We start from the raw sequence: 19,218 nt of genomic DNA, 5'->3' as shown, positions 1-19,218 counted from the left end.
GTTAGTCACATTGCTTTCAGGAAAACTGGTAATTACCATGAAGCCTGATGACATGTACTCTAAATATTTGATATTCAGGTCATAAATATTGATGAGTTTTCTATCCAATGTGATCTGAGCTCTCTGTTGCATCGTCTCCATATGATACTGTGTAAAGCTGTAGCACGTAGACATATTCTCATGGCTGAAAGGTGTAAAGAGTGAGCTTTTTGTCTTGACTGATTGATCCAAACCCATTGAATCAATTTCTAAAGATTCACTTTAAAATGAGGAGTCTAACACGAAGAAAAGTTTGACTCCTCTTAATCATCTGTTTCACTAGAGACTCTGAGGTTGTTAATCATTCCAAAAGTAATACTGCAATATGCATTTACTTATTCCTCCCAGGAAGCGGCGAGTGATTGCATTACTTATTTAAATTAATGCTCATTTACACCCACAAAAGCTGATTTCTTTCTTTTAATACCAGCGAGTTAGCTCACTTCCGAGTTAATGTTGAGGACACAAAACATCATTGGTATTCTGTGTCCATTTACATTTCAACTGCATAGCAGCACAGAGGAAATGAACCTGTCTGACATTGCTCAAAAAAGAAAGATGGAGAATATAGTGTGGGCGTCATGTAAGCCAATAATCAATGAGGCCAGAACTGATTTATTATGTTAAGACAAATGGAGATAGCAAAATTTCTGTATTGTTTTATTTTTTGAGTCTTTTTGGGGCTCTTGAGGACAAAAAGCCCTGTGAGGACAATTCATCTCACAATGACTGCAGTGACACCTTTGGTTGGAACTGGTCATGTTTGTTTGGTCTAAAGACCCCATTTCCCATGAGCACCATCACCCACTGTTTTTAAGATGTTACTCTCATTTTGGAAGCAAAACAAGCGGAAGGGCAGATCTTTTTAACACGACTTTTCTTTGTTCAAGACAACTTTTTACATGGTGCAAAATGACAAAGTAATGCATTTATCTGTATTTATGTAGAGCTATTGTTTGTAAACTCGGTTTGTAACGTGGTTTAGTGTCCAGAAGGTGAGCAGACTACCTGTTCAGTGTTACTCACAGCCCAGTGCTCTAAGGTGTGTCCACAGCATTAGTGAATCCTGGTTATGCCCTACCAGAGCTCATCTACCAACTCCAACCTCACCAAGCAGAGCTAACGTAACCTCACTCTTCATTTCATTGATAGACTCTCAAGTTTGAGTAGACTAAGGATGGGCATTTCAAGCAAAAGAGCAAATCAATATTTGCTCTTAACTATTTGAAAATTATTCAAAGTTTGTCTGCCCCCCCCCCCCACACACACACACACACACACACACACACACACACACAAGCTGCCGCCACTGCCTCCCACCCATATACACATACCTGCCATCATCACACACTGCAAAAGAACAAAATCTTATCGAGTGTTTTATTTATTAATACAAGTAACTTTTAGCTTGTTCCATTGGCAGATCATTATTTTTTACTTGTTACAAACAATTCAGACCTCATTTTTCTCTTTAGATAACTAAATGCAAGATATTTTTCTGTACCAGTCAGGTGAATGTGGCTCATATTAAGTCTTACAAGACATTTTCTACTGAAAATTAGACAGACACACTTAGTAAGATTTCAGGTTTTTGCAGTGCACTTTGAAAAAGATGGAGAGGGCTGTTGCTTGATCTGCATGGTGATTATCTAACTTGCTTCTTGGGTGAAGAACCCTGCCATTGACTGTTGATTTGCAGACAGCACCACACCTCACTGCTGTGACATGGCTGTGCATAGTTGTTGACAGCTTGTAATATGCTAGCCTAACCTTGAACAGTCTGCACTGCAATTCCTTTTCATTTATTCTTTCGAAGAAGTTCCCGCACTTTCATATCCATTTTTGCCATCTTCTCGTTCTTGTTTTGGCTGTAAATCCTCCAGCCTGTTGACTCCTGGCCTGGTTACACTTATGCCAGTTTGTTGCTGTAGCCAAGTTAAATATAATCTGGTTTAGGCATGGTTTGTTTTATTCTGAAAGTCACTGGGCATTTTAGGTGGTGCACAACTTCCTATCCTGCTCGACCTGCTTTTATGTAAAATTGATGCATTACAGCTTTAGCATCCAGCATAAAACTGCAACCTGCTGCAGATAGGACAAAACCATCGTCACATGAATTATTTATTTATTTATTTATTTATTTATCTATTTATTTATTTATTTATTTTCAATGTTAATTACTTTTTGAATATTCAAAAACCATTGCCCATCCCTAGAACAGAGCACTGCAGAATAACTGCTGGATGAGGGTTGGAAAGAAAATGATCACAAACAGGTTAGCCTATGTTGTAGCTCGTGCTCTATCACTCTCCTGTTTAGCTTTCTTCTGCTCAGATGTCCTTTTTCTTTTTGCTATTACAGCTCCAGTGCCCAACATTGGTAGAAATTAAATCAAAGGGTGTTGAGCCCTTTCTTCAAGAAAACGGACGGATCTTTCTTCTCAATGCTAAACTCCACCAGCCAGCATAGTGTCATCACAGAGACTTTCAGTCTATTTACAGACAGACCACAAATACTGAGAAATACCATTGAGAAATAATCAATTTTGCCCTTGATAATCTCTTTTAAAGTTGAGGATTATGAACAGACAAGTATTTAAAAGTAAGACTATTTTTTGATCACTTATAAAGTCCTCACAAGGCCTTTAAGTGTAAACTATTCAGAAATTTTATGTCAGCAGCTTCTGCTGTAACAGTCCTTGGACATTTTCATTCACTTCTACACAAAGCTTCTCCACTTCTGCCCTATTTACATATAAAAAAAATCAAAAAACTTCAGTATTTCCATGTGTCCATTAAATAAAAATTGTTATCCACCCTTATTTAGGAAAAACAGAGAGGGGGAAAAAACTAGTCCAATATGATACTGTTTTTCCCCACAGGCTTCATATTACCTATCAAAAAATGTTAATTGTTAATGAAACATCAAACAAAGATAAGTTAAGAGGTGAACCTGTAAGATCTTCTCTCTGGTCTCTGACAGAATCTGCTGCACTTCCTCTTCATGCGCCTCCTTCAGAGTGGCGATGGCGGCCTCGTGTTCGTCGTTTTTCGTGTTCAGTGCATAGATAACCTGCAACAGAGAGGGGAGAAGCCCATTATCCATGAGACATGTTTATAATCAGGAGTTATTGCAGCATTAAAAAAAAAAACTAGTGGCTGACCAACTTCTCCTCCCAAAGCTGGGGATCAGCCTTCGAGATCTACTTCAGACTGGAGGCTACAGCTAGTTTTCTGGATTTATTTGTTCAGTGATTTAAGAGGATGAAACAGCAAAGGAAGGAAAGATAAAAGAGAGTGATACAAAAAGTTTTAAGGATGAAGCTGTTGACCTCAAGAGCTAGAAATGTATTTCTTATCAGATGGGAATGCACAACCTACATACACAGCCTCTATAAAGTCCCTGAGTGGCACTCATCAGAAATAATTCAATGTATTTAAGTTAGAGTTAGACTTTGTTGTCCCTGGAGGGAAAGGATTCATTTCAGGATTAGGCAATGTGCGAATGAAGAACATCAGTGGATGTTGCCCTGTGCTTAAAAATGTGCCACTGTTGGGCCAATATTGGGCCAATGTTGGGCCTGTGATGTGTCAGTGTTGGGCCAGAGTTGAGCAAGAGTTGGGCCAGTGTTATACCAGTGTTGAGCCAGAATCAGACCAGTGTTTTTTCAGTGTGTTGCTGGTGTTGGGTCAATCTTTGGCTGGTGTTGTGCCAGAGTCAGGCCATTGTTTTTTCAGTGTTGTGCCAGTTTTAGGCCAGTACTGTGCCAGAGTTGGGCCAGTGTTGTGTTAGTGTTGTGCCAGTGTTGGGCCAGAAACGGGCCAGTGTTGTGCCAGTAATGGGCCAGAGTTGGGTCAGTGTTGTGCCAGTGTGGGACCAGAGTTGGGCAAGTGTTTTGTCAGTGTTGGGCCAGAGTTGGGCAAGTGTTCTGCCAGTGTTGGGCCAGAGTTGGGCCAGTATTCTGCCAGTGTTGGGCCAGAGTTGGGCCAGTGTTCTGCCAGTGTTGGGCCAGAGTTGGGCCAGTGTTGTGTCAGAGTTGGGCCAGTGTTCTGCCAGTGTTGGGCCAGAGTTGGGCCAGTGTTTTGTCAGTGTTGGGCCAGAGTTGGGCCAGTGTTCTGCCAGTGTTGGGCCAGTATTCTGCCAGTGTTGGGCCAGAGTAGGGCCGGTATTCTGCCAGTGTTGGGCTAGAGTTGGGCCAGTGTTGGGCCTGTGTTATGCCAGTGTTGTGTCACGATCATCCCACAGCTCCTGAGTCTTTGCTGCTGCTCTCCCTACCTTGGTCTTGGCGTGCATGTGGAAGGGCAGGGACTTTCCAGAACAGAGCAATACTACCAAACCTACTTATGTGGACTCATGTGAGAATTTGTGTGGCCCAAGCCTCAAGTGGACACTCAGGGAACTGCAGTTTTTAGAGTGACTTAAGGTTGTCCCTTTGGTAATATTGCCACTTCCTTAATGAGCTGGCAAAACCATTGCTTATAAAGGTGTTCTAACTAATCCATGTCTTAATATAACTGCAGTATTAATAAATAGGGGCCCTTCCACTGAATCATCACCTCAGACAGAGAGGATTTTATGCATTTGTGATCACTGATATACACTTTTCACTTTACTTCTGGCACAGCTGCAACCATTTTACCACTTCTTACAGATTGTCAATTATAAGATTGCACCAGAAAAGTGTTCGGCCAAGTAGTTCAAAAGTTCATAGACAACTGTATGGGACTAAAACATGTCCACAGCTAAATACTGTCCTCAGATTGTGGGATTAGCATTCAGGAATCAGAGCAGAAGCTGTTTTGCTTTAAGCTCCAAACCATGGTATTGTTCTGCTTTTTTCGCCTGTGAAAGGCAAAGTTTGGTTTAAAAAAAGACCTTGGTTTGACCTTAAATAATACATCAGCTGTATACTTTGTTTCAAAGGGAGTGAAAAGGTTTCCAAGATAAAACTGCTTTTTAGGAGCACTTTGCTTTTAATTAAATGGAGCTTTGCAATTAGAAAAAAATCACCATAATTCACCAAAAACACCTTGTTTTTTGCTGGATTTTGGGGAAGCCTCTTAACAACGTTACAATAAGCATGACTCCAATCTGAACCCCTCCCCCTCCCAATCACTAATTCAAAGTGTCCTTCAAATCAGCTTTAAGATCAAATGTAATGTGGACGTAAATCTGTCAGAAAATGCAAATCACTGCTGCATTGTAAAGCTTATAGTGCTTCTAAATTGCTAATGAGCAGAGCTGTGGTGTAGGGCTGCATGCAGCACAAACTCCTTCAAAAGCCTTCCAGTACAAGTTGTGATTTTTTAGTATTAGCTCTGAAGCAGCAGTGGTTCCCCATCGTCATAAATTAGAAATTAGTCCATGCCTTGGTTTGCCTGGGATAAAAATAATACAAGCAAACTGTTGTGCATGGAACTGACCTTTAAATCCATCCTAGAAATACACGCAGAGCCATAATCTGACAGCACAGTGATCCCCTGCTCACAGGCAGAGAGAAACAGAAAGACAGCGATGGGTTTTACATTTCCACATGAAAACCCCTTGAGACTCCATTCCCCATATTCCCTCTCTGATGCCCGTGAGGAACAAAGCTTTGTGGTTCCTCTTTGAAAAGCCAAGTCAATAATTCAGCACACTGAACTGTGTGATGGTGCTAAAGGACCTTTGTTTACTCTGGACCAAAGTCCATCAACAGTAGAAGAAAAAGAAAATAAAAGAAGAGAAAAGGAAGGCTGGAGCTTTCTGGGAGACTGTGACATCTCCTTTTTGTGCTCTGCCACGGCTCACACAGAGATTAAAGGATTTCTTTGACAAGTGGTGGTGTTTTTGCTCTCTTATTTACTTATTCCCCACACACTTAGCCTTGTTTTGCTGACACCAACAAAGCTCTGTATAAAAAGGGAAACTTAATGATGAGGTACTCAGCCATGATAGTCATACTCTCCTTTATTTTACTGACCTTGAATTACGTAAGGTGACGTTTTCACGTTAGCATGCTAGCACACCATTGTAACCTGTCCAAAAACAGAATAGCCAGGGCTTGGTTTTGTGGTTGTATTAGCATGTATACAAAAAAACAAAAACAAACCCATTGAGAGGTGAAAACTTTGACTCCTGAGCCAAAAGTGCAAAGTTTAAGGAAATTCATGAAACTGTTTTTGAATCAAAGTAGGGGGCCCTTGAAACTAGGGCTGTATATTATTGACTTGACAAGTCAAAAAGGATAAAATAGAAGGAAAAGAATGGTCTGGAAAGCCAAAAAGTTTATTCATATACTGTCTGAAGTATCACAGAGTAATTCCACAGAGTCTTAAAATATCTACTTTCATTTATAACTCTCATCTCACTTCCTTCTCTCTCCTTTTTCATGTTCCCAAACGAGGAACGGAGCGTCCGAGATCAGAGACAAACTGAAAGATGCCACATGAAGCCGGGAAAATTCAGTTTGCTTCAAAATAAAACATCCCCCTGCTTCTCATGTCTAAATTATTCAGCCCGCTCAGTCTCTCATCAGCTTAAAAGACGTGAAAGGAGAAGACGTAACACTTAGAGGAGCTGAAATCTCCATCACATCCCGAGACGCATTGGCACGCTACTGCAGATGGAATTCCATAATCTTAGTGGTGTGGGGTCTTCTGTTGTGCATACACACACACGGAAACACACATGTAAATGTGCACGCACCAACCAAGCAAATGACGGACCAACAGAGACCAACAAGAGCATCACGAAGCAGAGCATCAGAGTCAAAACTCGACAGCTCAATTTGTCTGACAAATCATCAGATAGGGTAAAAAACGGTGTGTGACTGTTGGGGACATTGAATGTGTCCTGATATCTGTGAAATATCAAGAAAATGACAACTGCCTCCAGAGAGACACAAACTGCCGATAATGTCAGAATATGAAGGCCAAAGTCTGGGTCAATACTAACAATAACTGAAGTCAATCTAAAAAAAAAAGGCTCATGGGAAACAAAATTCAAGAAAACAATAAAAAGTTTTTCCCAACACCTTTACCATGACAAAGGACCTGATTCGGGAGCCGAAGGACTTTCAGTTTGAAGTTGTACAACCTTGTCTCGTAGCCTATTATCACACATTTGCTGCCCACCAATGATAATAATGTTGATACCAATAACTTTACACTTGTCTTCCAGCCTAAGTCACTTTAATGACCCCCTGACTGAGCTGGGATTGGTGGAAAGGTTAAGAAGAACAGGGAATAAGACCTGTGCTGGAACACGATTTGTTTAAAAGAGGAGTTACAAAACTTTTCGTCCTGCCGCCACCCCTTAAATCATCCTTCAAACTTAGGGCCTGTGGGCCAAATATGGCCCACCATGCCATTTTTGTTGCCCACGAGAGCTCAAAAAGGTCTGATTGTCTTATAATAAACATGTCAAAAGGGTATATTGACCATAAGCTATGTTTCCTATAACACCTACCGATTATGTTACCCGTAAAGTGACGGTCACTGGACAGTGTTTTCACATCAGTACCATTTTCCAAACTAGTGGAATTGAGATATAAAACAATGATCCAAAAATGTCCAGGAAGAGAAAATCTGATGCAGAGTGGAGGCTGTTTTATGAAAGATGGGGAGACAAATACATTTTGGTCCTTCATGGAGAAAAACAGTATGTCTTTTGTAAGAGCAAGATTTAAAATGCAAACTGCAGTCGCAGCAGGATATGTTCAAAAAAGCCATAACCAAAACGTCACAGTGGTGAAGGCTGGCTTCATTGTGGCTGAAGAAATTTCCCCTTTTAAGATTTTTTCAGAGATTGCATTTTTGAAGCAGTCGTTGTATTTATATCATGATACATTTAGTTACCTCCCCAGGGAGGTTATGTTTTGGGAGAGTTTGTCTGTTTGTCTGTGAGCAATATAACTCAAAACGTTACAAACAGATCTTGATTAAATTTTCAGGAAATGTTCAAAATAGGATATGGAAGAAGTAATTAAATGTGGGAGGTGATCTGGATCACTGTCTGGATCCAGGACTTTTTCAGAAGATTCTGTATCATTGTGAGATAGGGCTGTGTTCACCATATGTGTATATAATTCCACAATAAATGGTCGGATTGCTTTACAAAACAATACAAGACAAGGTCACCATAATTTCTGACAGATGTGAAAGAAAGATCCAGATCCTGGCAATATTCTGGATACTAAGATCCAGAATATGAAATATGTACTGGGTCATCATCATTTTCAACACTGTCAGGTAACAAATTATTGTACAAACCTGCAACTAACACCAAATTGAAGGAGACAGTCTGCTGAAAGGGAGTATAACATTAAAGTAGGACTAAAGTGTTGGTGACAATCACAATATGCTTGGAGGAGGTCTGCGCTCTCTGAGTGCTTTTCTATTTTTATTTAGCTACATTTTATAGCGTCTTACAGTTACACCTGACCCTTTGAGGGGAACCATTAAGCTGATGCCTCAGTGAAAATGAGTTTGACACCCCTGTACTAAATAGTACACTAATAGGCCAAGCAAAAGACAGACAAAAAAACAAAGGAAAGCCTTAATATACTTAATTTAACTTATAGGTAAAAAAAATAGACTTTCTATGAGCACATATTTCTTTGTTTCCTAAATTAAGCTACCATTGCTGACACCGTCACTGTCCTGGCTTTGTGACCTTGGAGTCGAATGGCAACAAAGAAATGTGGAAAACAGATTGAACATTTTTTGTTTCTCTTGTTTTGAATAAGATCTAAATCCTGTTTTAATCTATATTTTCACAATAATGGATGGAACATTACATTTTAACAAATTTTGATTTCGTAAGACATTTTGCAACCCCTTGTCAGTATTTACCACTTTGGGAACCACTAGCTTAAAAAGGGAGTAACTGTAGAGTCAGATTCTGGGTGTTTTTTTCATATGAGGCAACAGCTTCAACACTGAACTTCCACACTGATAGGTCCAAAAAATTTGTACAAAATCCTGATTGGCAAGACTAAAAGACGGTATACTCAGGATAAAAAGGGCTTTAATATCTAAAAATCACGTTCCTGTGTTTTTGAAAAAAAAAAAAAAAATTGTTGTTTTTTTAGTGTATATTGACTCATTTACATGTCCAAATGTACTTTTTATTCACATAACTGCGTTAGCACCTTACTGACAGGCCTGACATTGCTGCTTTAAATAAATAAAGAAAAAAAAATTAATAAAACACCTAATAAAATTCTGTGTTGTACTCCATTTCCTTTGGACCTTTTATTTTTAGATATCTTCTGAATTGATTCAGTTTATTTTCTCTGTTTAAAAGGAAGTACCCAGGGTAGCTAAAGTCACCTGTTGTTTTCTGCTGATGACACATCACAGTGTGGCGGCTCTTGTTATCAGGGTGTGAATGTGTGATAAAAACTGAGAAAGAGAAATCTGCAAGCGAGCGTGCTCCTTTCTCATCTCCCCGGGTCGATCGGTTCATGTCCTTGGAGGGTTTTGCATAAATGACGGAGATACCAGGCGGATCGATACGGTGACAGCCAAATGCCACAAATTTCATCTGTCAGCTGGGAGAAAGTCACAGCTGAGAAACTCACAGAGACTTTTTACCAGCCGTGATACGCCGAGCTGAGTCCCTGCTGGCTGCGGGATGAAATATGACTCTGCTGTCAAACACTGTAAAAGCTGAAGAAATGTGGCTTTTTTTGTTCTGTCTGCTCACTTTCACTGAAACTTTTTAACCTCTGCTGTACTTTCATGGCTTTGCTTTCTTCTACACTCACTGAAAAGCAAAATACCTTTAAAATACCTTTTCAGTTAAGTTGTTTTTTTACTCATTTCTCATAGTTTTCTTTTGCCTTTTATTCTCTTAGCCTCTGCTGTTTGGATACACTACTTGTGGAGTGTTTTAACATGGTTTTCCTTTGATGTACTTCTGATATTTGCTTGTAGAAATAAACTTCAGAAAACTGGATTAATAAGCAAACTGTTACTGATGTCAAAATCATCAAAAATGGTAGTAGCTAGGAAGATATCACAGTCAAAGTGATGCATTTATAAGATGAAGTGAAAACTTTGTGACTAAAGAATGTTTCACCCTGTTTGATGAGTGTATCTCCTGTGAGGGGATTAGGGCCTGTGTCCACAAACAGCATATTTTGTGCTGGTAGTGCCTGTTCCTATAGGCAAAGATAATATAATGTAGTATGCTCAGCATAAAAAAACAGCCTTATTCACCCTCTTTAAAGTGTTCTAAATGGGAAATAGCAAAACTTTTGAACCACCATCCTCACTTTTCCCACATAACCAACTGAAATCAAAAAGGGGAGGGACTTCTGATATCAACTCTGACAACAACAATGACAGGAGAGAAACTTCTTAGACTCATTATTTCAAGGGCACAACTGTCCAAATTCTAAGCTGCCAGTGTTTTACAATTTACCTGAATACAAGAAAATATTAAAGAAAATCTAAGGAAGAAGAATCAGGGAAGCAGAAGTGTTTTCAGGCAACTTGTGAAATGAAAATGAGCAAAACAGCATCACTAATGGACACAGGTACCAAAGCATTTTACCACACTAGATTTAAGGGGTGTATGCAAGACAACGGTTTTAGGATGAAACGCTAAAGTATTGTTGCGTTTTGACCTCTTGTTTACAAGAAAACAACCTAAAACACAAACCTTTGAAAACGGCCTCCAGAATGGGATTTTTCTGAAACGCTGCGGCCACCGTTGGCATGTGCCACAACACTACCATGTTGTGCTTGTGCTGCTGAATTTGCTGCTACTTCTGCTCTAAGCATTCACCAATACACCAGATGATCGGCCCAAATCTACTTCAGTGGAGATCTACCAAGAGCCACTTCTGCCACTTCTGGACAAGATAGTTATAGCGGCAGCTATAGGCCTGGCATGCTTACTACAGTGTTTTAAGTCACTCAGCATCCATCCATCCATTTTCTATACCGCTTATCCTGTTACAGGGTCGCGGGTGGCTGGAGCCTATCCCAGCAATCATTGGGCGAGAGGCAGGGTACACCCTGGACTGGTCGCCAGTCAATCGCAGGGCTGACACATAGACAGACAACCATGCACGCACACACTCACACCTAGGGACAATTTGGTGTGACCAATTAACCTGGTAAGCATGTTTTTAGACTGTGGGAGGAAGCCGGAGTACCCGGAGAGAACCCACGCATGCACGGGGAGAACATGCAAACTCCACACAGAAAGACCCACCGGCCGAGGTGGGGATTTGAACCGGTGACCTTCTTGCTGTGAGGCTGCAGCGCTAACCGTTGCACCACCGTGCAGCCTCACTCAGCATTTCCATGTAAACACAGATATTTTTCACTGTTTTAGCATTAGCATTTGAAATGATACAGTACCGATACCTGGTACCCTGGCAATCGGTATTGGCATTCAAACGATACCCATTTCTGTACTTTTTTGTGTTAATGTAGTAAAAAAAAATTCAAATTCGTATAATAATAAATTTTAGAGTTTTTATTTTTCAATTCAACATATTTATTCTTCAATATATAACCTTTCAATGCTGTCTTCATGTCCAGGATGGAAAATCTCCTACTCTTCCACTCCCTCACGATCACAAGAATGCATTTAGGTACCTATACATGGTACCTTTTGATTTTACATGAATTGGTACCTAGTTCTTTTGACAGAATTAGGTCGGTACCTATTAAAGTGCCTAATTCCGTACCAATCCCTCGTAATGATGTGATACATTTTCCCTTCATGATGTAATACCACTGCATTTTGTAATCTGCTGCATTTTGTAATAAAATTCTTGAATGCAATATATAATAGACTTTGCCGCATTATGTTATAAGTTCTTACATGTTACCTGCATCAACCCACATTTTGTAATAAGTGATGCAATATGTAAGAACTTATTATATAATATGGCGAAGTTTATTACATATTGCATTCAAGAATTTTATTACAAAAATGCAGCGTTATTAGATAATGAAGAGAAAATGTATTACATTATTACATATTGGAGTGTTATTACATAATGTGGCATTACACAGGCCATTAAACTCATGTGCGAAATTTATAGCTGGGAGAATTGTACAATAGAAATAATCATTTGCATGTAAGTTCCCTGACCTTCCACATGCTGAAGTGGAATCCCAAATGCCTGGAGTTGAAGCAGCACTCATTCCACTTTCTTTCATGTGAATTAAAGAAAAGACAAAGCAGGGAGAGCAGCAGCAAAGACCCCCAGGGAGACAGAATAGAGACAATACAAACTACTGCATTACACTGGTAAAATCAGACACAGCATGAAAGGAGGAGCTGGTGTGGAAGTAGGTTGCAAGTGGTTTCCAGCCTGAGGCGGGAAAAGCACACCTTGGCTCACTTTCATGTGAGAAAAAGACAAGCAAAGGCGCAGAGAGCAGCAGCAGCATTTGCAGGGAAGGATGTTTGTGACGGTTTAAAGAGGACAGAATTAAATCAGTACATGCAACTGACAAGGCCAGGAAAACATAGGGAGCTCTCATTTACATAAAATGATACCTTAGTTTTTAATAATACCTTTGTTTCAATCAGAAAGAATTGTAATCAATTATTGTCAGATTTCAGTACATTTAAGGTTGATTTTATGGTTTAAACTCAGGACAAACCTGCAATATAGAGACCGAGGCAACATTTAGAATCCATAAATCACACCATACTGGCTCTTTTTGTCATATTTAACATAATCTTGGCTTCCATCATGAATAATAAGGCACAAAGTACCCCTAAAGCTGAACTGAATAGCATCACAATTTCTTCAATAATAGCATGTGAGGTGGTCTGACAGGAGAGCCAGGTTATAACTTTTTAATTGGGTAATAAAAAAGAAAAGATTCTGTGGTGATCAAAGTGAAATATGCTGTTTTATCCTCACCTCTGCAAAACTCTCAAATTTTGTCACCCTTAATTGCTCTTGTGAGCTATTTTTAGACTCTAATCGGGCTTTTGCCAACCCAAAGGATCACACGCTTTTCCCAGAGATGCCAATATTTCCACACAATCTTGCAGATTTATTGCTACCTACCTTTCCAAAGCTTAGAGGGAAAGGAGATTTATACTGTTGCTTTATGTCTCTCTGAGGGTAAGGTGGAGTATTTTGGGGTTTGATTTACTCAAAACTGGAGCATTTGGTACTTAAGTGCAGAATAAATACACTGAAGAATAGGTACACAAGCCTTATCTTCTTTCAGGGGAGCCGAGGAGTCGTTGCAACACAAAGGCTCTGCAAAACAGCACCAAACAGAGAGCTTTTCTGGTAAAATTGTGTTAGTATTGACTTCAGATACCCATCAGGGCCTCGTGCATTGAGAAAGTTAGAAATCAGTTTGAGCTGAAAGCTGAGCAAGTTGTTTCAGCATGCGAGCAATTTGAGCACCACAGGGGGGGTTAAAAAGCATGTTTTTCTGTGAAAAGTAACATGATGTGAAATAAGGTTTGTTTGTTGCTCTAATGTCCTGCCAAAGTCTTTGAAATTGCAAATTGAAAGCTCAGAAAATATCCTGCCAAACTCTTTGAAATGGCAGCATGAAAGCAACCAAAACAAACTCCACAAGCAAAACTAACAGCAGGGTTTTTGAAACAAAGGCACACAAAAGTGAAGCATTCGACCTGAAGACTGTAGACTGAATGAAATATGGACGCAGTCTCCTTCAGTCACCTTTGTTCCTAAAGCAGGGTAATGAAACCAATCATTGGTGGGGGCCATATTGGATATGACGCAGGCTTTGAGCTTCCTTTTTGCCAATTATAGAGCACCTGTCAGTCACGTGAGCTGAGCTGTGCCTCTAATTGGACGAACTCATGATCCATATATCTTCTAAACTGCTGAGTTAGAAAAAATTCACCCCCCATACAGTGTGTGCCGATTAGGGACGGAATGGTTTATGAAAAACTGTCCGGTTGACCTGACATGTTTTGGGCACGTGTGTCCAGTTTATGTTTTATTTTTTAAAATTTGTTTCACCACTCAGCTCGTAGCATGTGTGGCTCATTCATATGCGTGCAGCAGGACACTTGTGGAGGGGGTTGTGTGTGTTGTGTACATGGTGAATGGAAAAGACAGAGTTAAAGGGTTTGGCTTCGATGGAGCCTTGATGACGGTGGTCCCAGAAAGTGGTGAATAAAACCACGACTGAGTGTGACCAACTTAGCAACTTTTATTTTATTTTTTTCAAAAAAGTGAGTAGTGACAAATCTAGCAACTTTTCTGGAGTTTGGAGACTTTGACGTGAGAGTATGCTTTGATCTTACTCTCCTCAATGTACAGTAGATGCTGCTGTGAGCCCTTCCCTTGTCAACAACACAGACAGGCAAAGGAATGAGTACATTTCACATTTGAAACAATACGGTACCCAAACCCAATACCTGGCAATCGGTATCAGTACTTCATAGTACCAATTTTTGGTACTTAAATGCATGTTTATGTGCTACTAAATATTAATTTGTTTAACAATAAAATCTCTTTTTTTAAAAAACAATTGCATATTAATTTCTCAAAAAATATAAACTTGCAATGCTGTGTTCATATCCAGCATGGAAAACCTTCCTCTCCCTCACAGTCACAAGGATGCCTTCAGGTACCTAAACATGGTACCGTTTGATTTTACATGAATCGGTACTCGGTACAACAGACAGAACTCGGTCAGTACCTAGAGAAGCAACTTATTCAGTACCCATCTCTACATACAGCCTCCTCCTGCTGCACCCAGAGCAGACTACATTCAAATGAATTGTGCAAGTGTGTGTCTCATTTGGGTCACTTCTGCTGGTCCAAAGCCCGGATAAAAAGGAGGGTTGATATTTAGACATAAAAAAAAACAAGACTCAACAGATGAAAGTTAATTTGTAGTTGTAAACATATTTATGATGTTGTGTTTTTCCTGCTTTCTGTCTCTTCCATGTTATTTCTCCCTCCTACAGAGTCCATGACAATTACATTCAAATAGCTTATTATGCAAATGAGGCAAAGGTCACTTGGTGACTTCTGGGACAGACCATAGTGACTTTCCTTACTGAGGAGTTGGCATGTAGAAACTAGCAATGTTTGACTTAGCTTTAATGATGTTTGCAATGAGAAACAGCCTCATTCTTTCAGGTTTTTCATGACTACACACAGAGATAGGTACCTTTGACATTTGAAACAATATGGTACCTGGCAATTGGTATCAGTGCTGAACGGTACCAATTTTTTGTACTTCTTTGTGTTTATGTGGTGTTACAACCCACATATTAACACCAATTTGTTCAATAATAAAATTAGCGGTGCACCGATCACAATTTTCTGGTTGATCACCGATCTTTAAACAACGTGTTGAAACTGGCAATGTTTAACTCAGCTTTAATGATGTTTTAAATGGGAAACAGCCTCATTCTTCCAGGTTCCACATGTTGTACATGAAATAACTGATTAAAAATAATCTACTAACAGTGGATTATTAGGATATATGATAATCTGGGGTGTTGAAAACAACAACAATGAACATCAAACCGAACTGAAAACCTTGACCACAAAACCATGGATTTTGTGAGCCATTCCATCCCTAGTGCCAATAGTGAAATTAGTGTTTGAGACCTTAGCCATTTTTGTGGACATGACCACAGCATTAGACGTTTACATATGAAGAAATAAATATGTTAAATTCAAATTGAGATTTCATCATTAAACAAACTAAAAGTTATTACCACATAAGCACACATAAGTAAAGAAAACTGGTACCATTGAGTACCAATACCGATTACCAGGTATTGGGCATCAGTATTGATACCATATTGTTCTAAATATAAAATGTAACGATCCCTAAATGCTTTTCTGGCTTTTTGTGTGTAGGTTTCCGGTCTTTTTGCAGCCAGCCTCAAGCAGATTCTCGATAAACACCAACTTGTAGGACTTCCTCGTTGGCTTCATTTTTCTAAACCAGATGTTGCCCCTTGCTTGAGACCTAAAATACTAAGCTTCAGCATGACTCCAGCCCAGAAAGCTACAGCAAAAACGCCAAAAGGGACCAAATGTTGTTCAAAAAAGGATCAAAGAGAAAAATAAAAGATGAAAAGATGCCGGTCCTCTTTAGAAACAAGGTGGAACAACCTCAAAGGATCTAATGACTCTTAATGAACTCAGACTGGCAGCAATCTCCCCTTATTTCACTCTCAGGTCTGAGCACACACACACACCCTAACACACACACCTTCATCATCTCTAAGCTTAAGTCTCTCCGTCACTTGATGAGACTTTGATGATAATGACCATGTCTAATGACGACCATTTCACTTTCTTAACTCTAGCCGGTAGTCATTTTGCAGCCTGTGGCAGGAGGCTAGAAAAAAAGATAGAGAGGATGAGGAAGTTAACAGTGACGGCGCTTTGGTGTAGTTTGAGGAATGGCTCCCACTTTATGATCAGATAAAAACAATAGTGTGGAAATTTAGATCCTGGATTTAAGAAGTTCATTCCTGGGAACAAAAGAATTACAGACAGTCATCATTCAGGGTACATAGCAGCCCTGCACAGATGCCAACCATCATAAAAAATGTCAACCTGTGCACAAAAATGCATTTGAGTCTCACATTTCTCCATCTCACTCTGAATGAGCTCCTGAATTCGAAAGTAAACTCTCGCAGATATGAAACACTGTATTTTGGAGGCCGTGCATCGATTTTCCGCACCCATGGGAATAAAATCGTTAGGCGCGTGGAAGGAGGGCAGGAGAGGAGATGTGACATTTAATTGCTGCAACAACTATTGATGTGGCTGGGCCCTTTTAGAGGGAGGGTTGGTCAGCTGTCTGGAAAAATGGTTCGGCAAGCAATTAAATTCATCATTACGGCTGAATACCAAACTGTTGTTGTGATGATGGAGAGCCAGCTGCATGTGTTTCCTCCATTTTAGTGTTTGTCTAAACCTGCTCCCTCAACACTGTTATTAAAGCTGCAAACTTTTCAGAAATATAGAGGAACTTTCTCCGTTCACTGAAAAATGTTTGAGACTCAAAAAGTCACTGAACGTCTACCCGTAAGCCTATCTATAACATCTCACATGTAATCCTCCAGTGTCAAAAAACTATTTCCTAGTCCCCCCTCTCTATCACCTGAGATCCACACCTGTAGATCACTTCTCCAGCTTTGAATTCCACTAGGCTGAACATCGTGACAAAACACGTGTGCCACCCTCCCCCTGTGCAAGAATGAGCCACATTAGCAGGTAATTACTATTATCTTCTAAGAGTCATTATCACTTAATCACTCTATAATTGGAATTTTAATTTCTAATCTTAAGCGAAGGCAACTGTGGTGACAGACATTTCTGGATGATTATCTATCACTCATCATTTATTGACTTTTATTGGTTAAAACCAGGCCAATGAGCAGAATCATGTTGAATATGATGGGTAGGCTCATTCAGTATAACCCCTCTCTGTCTGTTATTTGATAGGACTGGTGTTGTGTTTATCGTCTCTTTTTGGTAATCATTTTATCCTGCATGAAACTCCGATTTCTGTGATTTTCTATCACAGACAGAATAAATTGCAAACCTCTTGGAGCGCGACATGAACCAATAGGCCACCTTCACTCCAGTAGTATTTGGTTTTGCACAAATTTCTCCAAACCAGGCAAATTCTAGTGCAGAATGTTCAGAGTTTTGTGCAGTGAGCAGGTGGTTATGTCAATCTTTTTTCAAGCAATCTTTATTTGTATAGTGCCAAATTATAAACGCTTTATCAAGACACTTTCGAGAAGCATTAACAGGTCTAGACCATAGACAGTAAAAAATATGGATGTCATTTTGCTCAGCTCGAAGCAAGATCGCCATGGAAACTGCTCCCCCTGGTGGCTGGTTGCAGTATAGGTAAAAAAAATCGGACTCTCCAGTCATTCCAGATGGGCTGTGGTCAAACTTTAGAAAATGAATTCACCTCGTAGAAATTTTTCTCACGTACGATTGCTGTGGTGATTTAAAGATACCATTTGACTGCCTTGTATTGAAGTCCTCTTTTATGTGGTTTTACATCACGTCTAAGGATGATTGACAGCTGCTGTTCTTGGGTATTTTTTTAGGGATTATAAAATATTTCGGGAGTTAGAGTCAAGAAGTGATTAGCCTCTCGAAAGAAAAAAAATATATCATTTTTGTCACCTGGCTCCACTCAGATTCTCCCAGAATCCCTCACAGTCTCTCCTGCGCAGACTCTGGTAGCACAATGGCTACCAATGGCGGCCCCTGTGAAGGGGGTATTTTGGCTTCGAAACTGTACAATAGTAAATGGCAGAGCTACACTGTCCACTCTATATACAGTCTATGGTCTAGACCTGTTAGTGTTGGTAAAATTTTATGAGCAGAAACTCAACATCACGACAGGATAAGGAGTCTTATCTCATCTTAACCCACCATGAGTGGGACTTTGCAGGATTTAGCAAGTTACACTGGCAAGGAAAAACTAACAGGCAGAAACCTCGGACAGAACCAGACTCATGTTAGACAGACATCTGCCTCGACTGTTATGGCAATTAGAATTCTGACAGGGTGAGGCCTGGATTGCAGGACAGAACTATTCTCCACTTTTGAGATGGTTGGAGCCAAGTTACTCCCTAGGCTGCTCTCAAATCTGAGCAAAGTAACTTATCATTACCTGACTCTTGAGACCTGCTAAGACAGAGTTAAAAGTTTATTTTGCCACAGTGTCAACAGGAAGAGGTGAAAATTTCATTTGCTTTTCATTGTATGAATTTGATATGTAGTGAAGAATCAGGTCATCCATGGTGTTACTTTTGCCGTAAAGCGCCAATTGTGTTTTTTTGAGGCTTCTACCAATCAGAGTTGAGTTTCAGTCAAGTCCACTCTTGTGAAAAGAATGAACTATTTGCATACAACAAGTTACATTTAGCAATGTGGCTTTGTCCTGAGACCTCTAGGGCCCCTACATGTGCCTGAGTGGAATGCTAAAGCCCCTGAGGTTGGTAGAGCAGCATAACCCTGGTAATATCAGACACAGCAGAAAAAAAGATGGCCGTGCAAAGCAGCTTAAATAAAACTGTTTTCTGTTTGTTTGCCATTTGGATGCATAGATATCGACTGATGTGCTTTGGGCCAAGTTTGACTTTGGAACTTGCTTGAACGTCAATATTCAACACAGACGGTTACTGTTAATAGAGTCAGCATTCTGTACTATACATATC

The 19,218-nt window shown here is 39.9% G+C and overlaps 1 protein-coding gene across 2 annotated transcripts in view; it reads right to left on the bottom strand.

Moving 5' to 3' along the window:
• fam184ab (family with sequence similarity 184 member Ab) overlaps window positions 1-19,218 on the bottom strand; it is a 233,802-nt gene that overhangs the window by 141,030 nt on the left and 73,554 nt on the right. For both annotated transcript variants that reach the window (XM_074685172.1, XM_074685173.1), the window contains exon 2: window positions 2,992-3,111. In XM_074685172.1, coding sequence (XP_074541273.1) covers window positions 2,992-3,111 — 120 coding nt within the window. The remainder of the gene's footprint in view (window positions 1-2,991; window positions 3,112-19,218) is intronic.

Source organism: Halichoeres trimaculatus, unplaced genomic scaffold, assembly GCF_033239565.1.
Source record: "Halichoeres trimaculatus isolate MK-OKI-2021-1 unplaced genomic scaffold, fHalTri1.1 fHalTri1_scaffold_13, whole genome shotgun sequence".
Lineage (NCBI taxonomy): Eukaryota > Metazoa > Chordata > Actinopteri > Labriformes > Labridae > Halichoeres > Halichoeres trimaculatus.
Note: the sequence above shows the minus strand (reverse complement) of the source record. Positions and strands in the feature narration are given on the sequence as shown.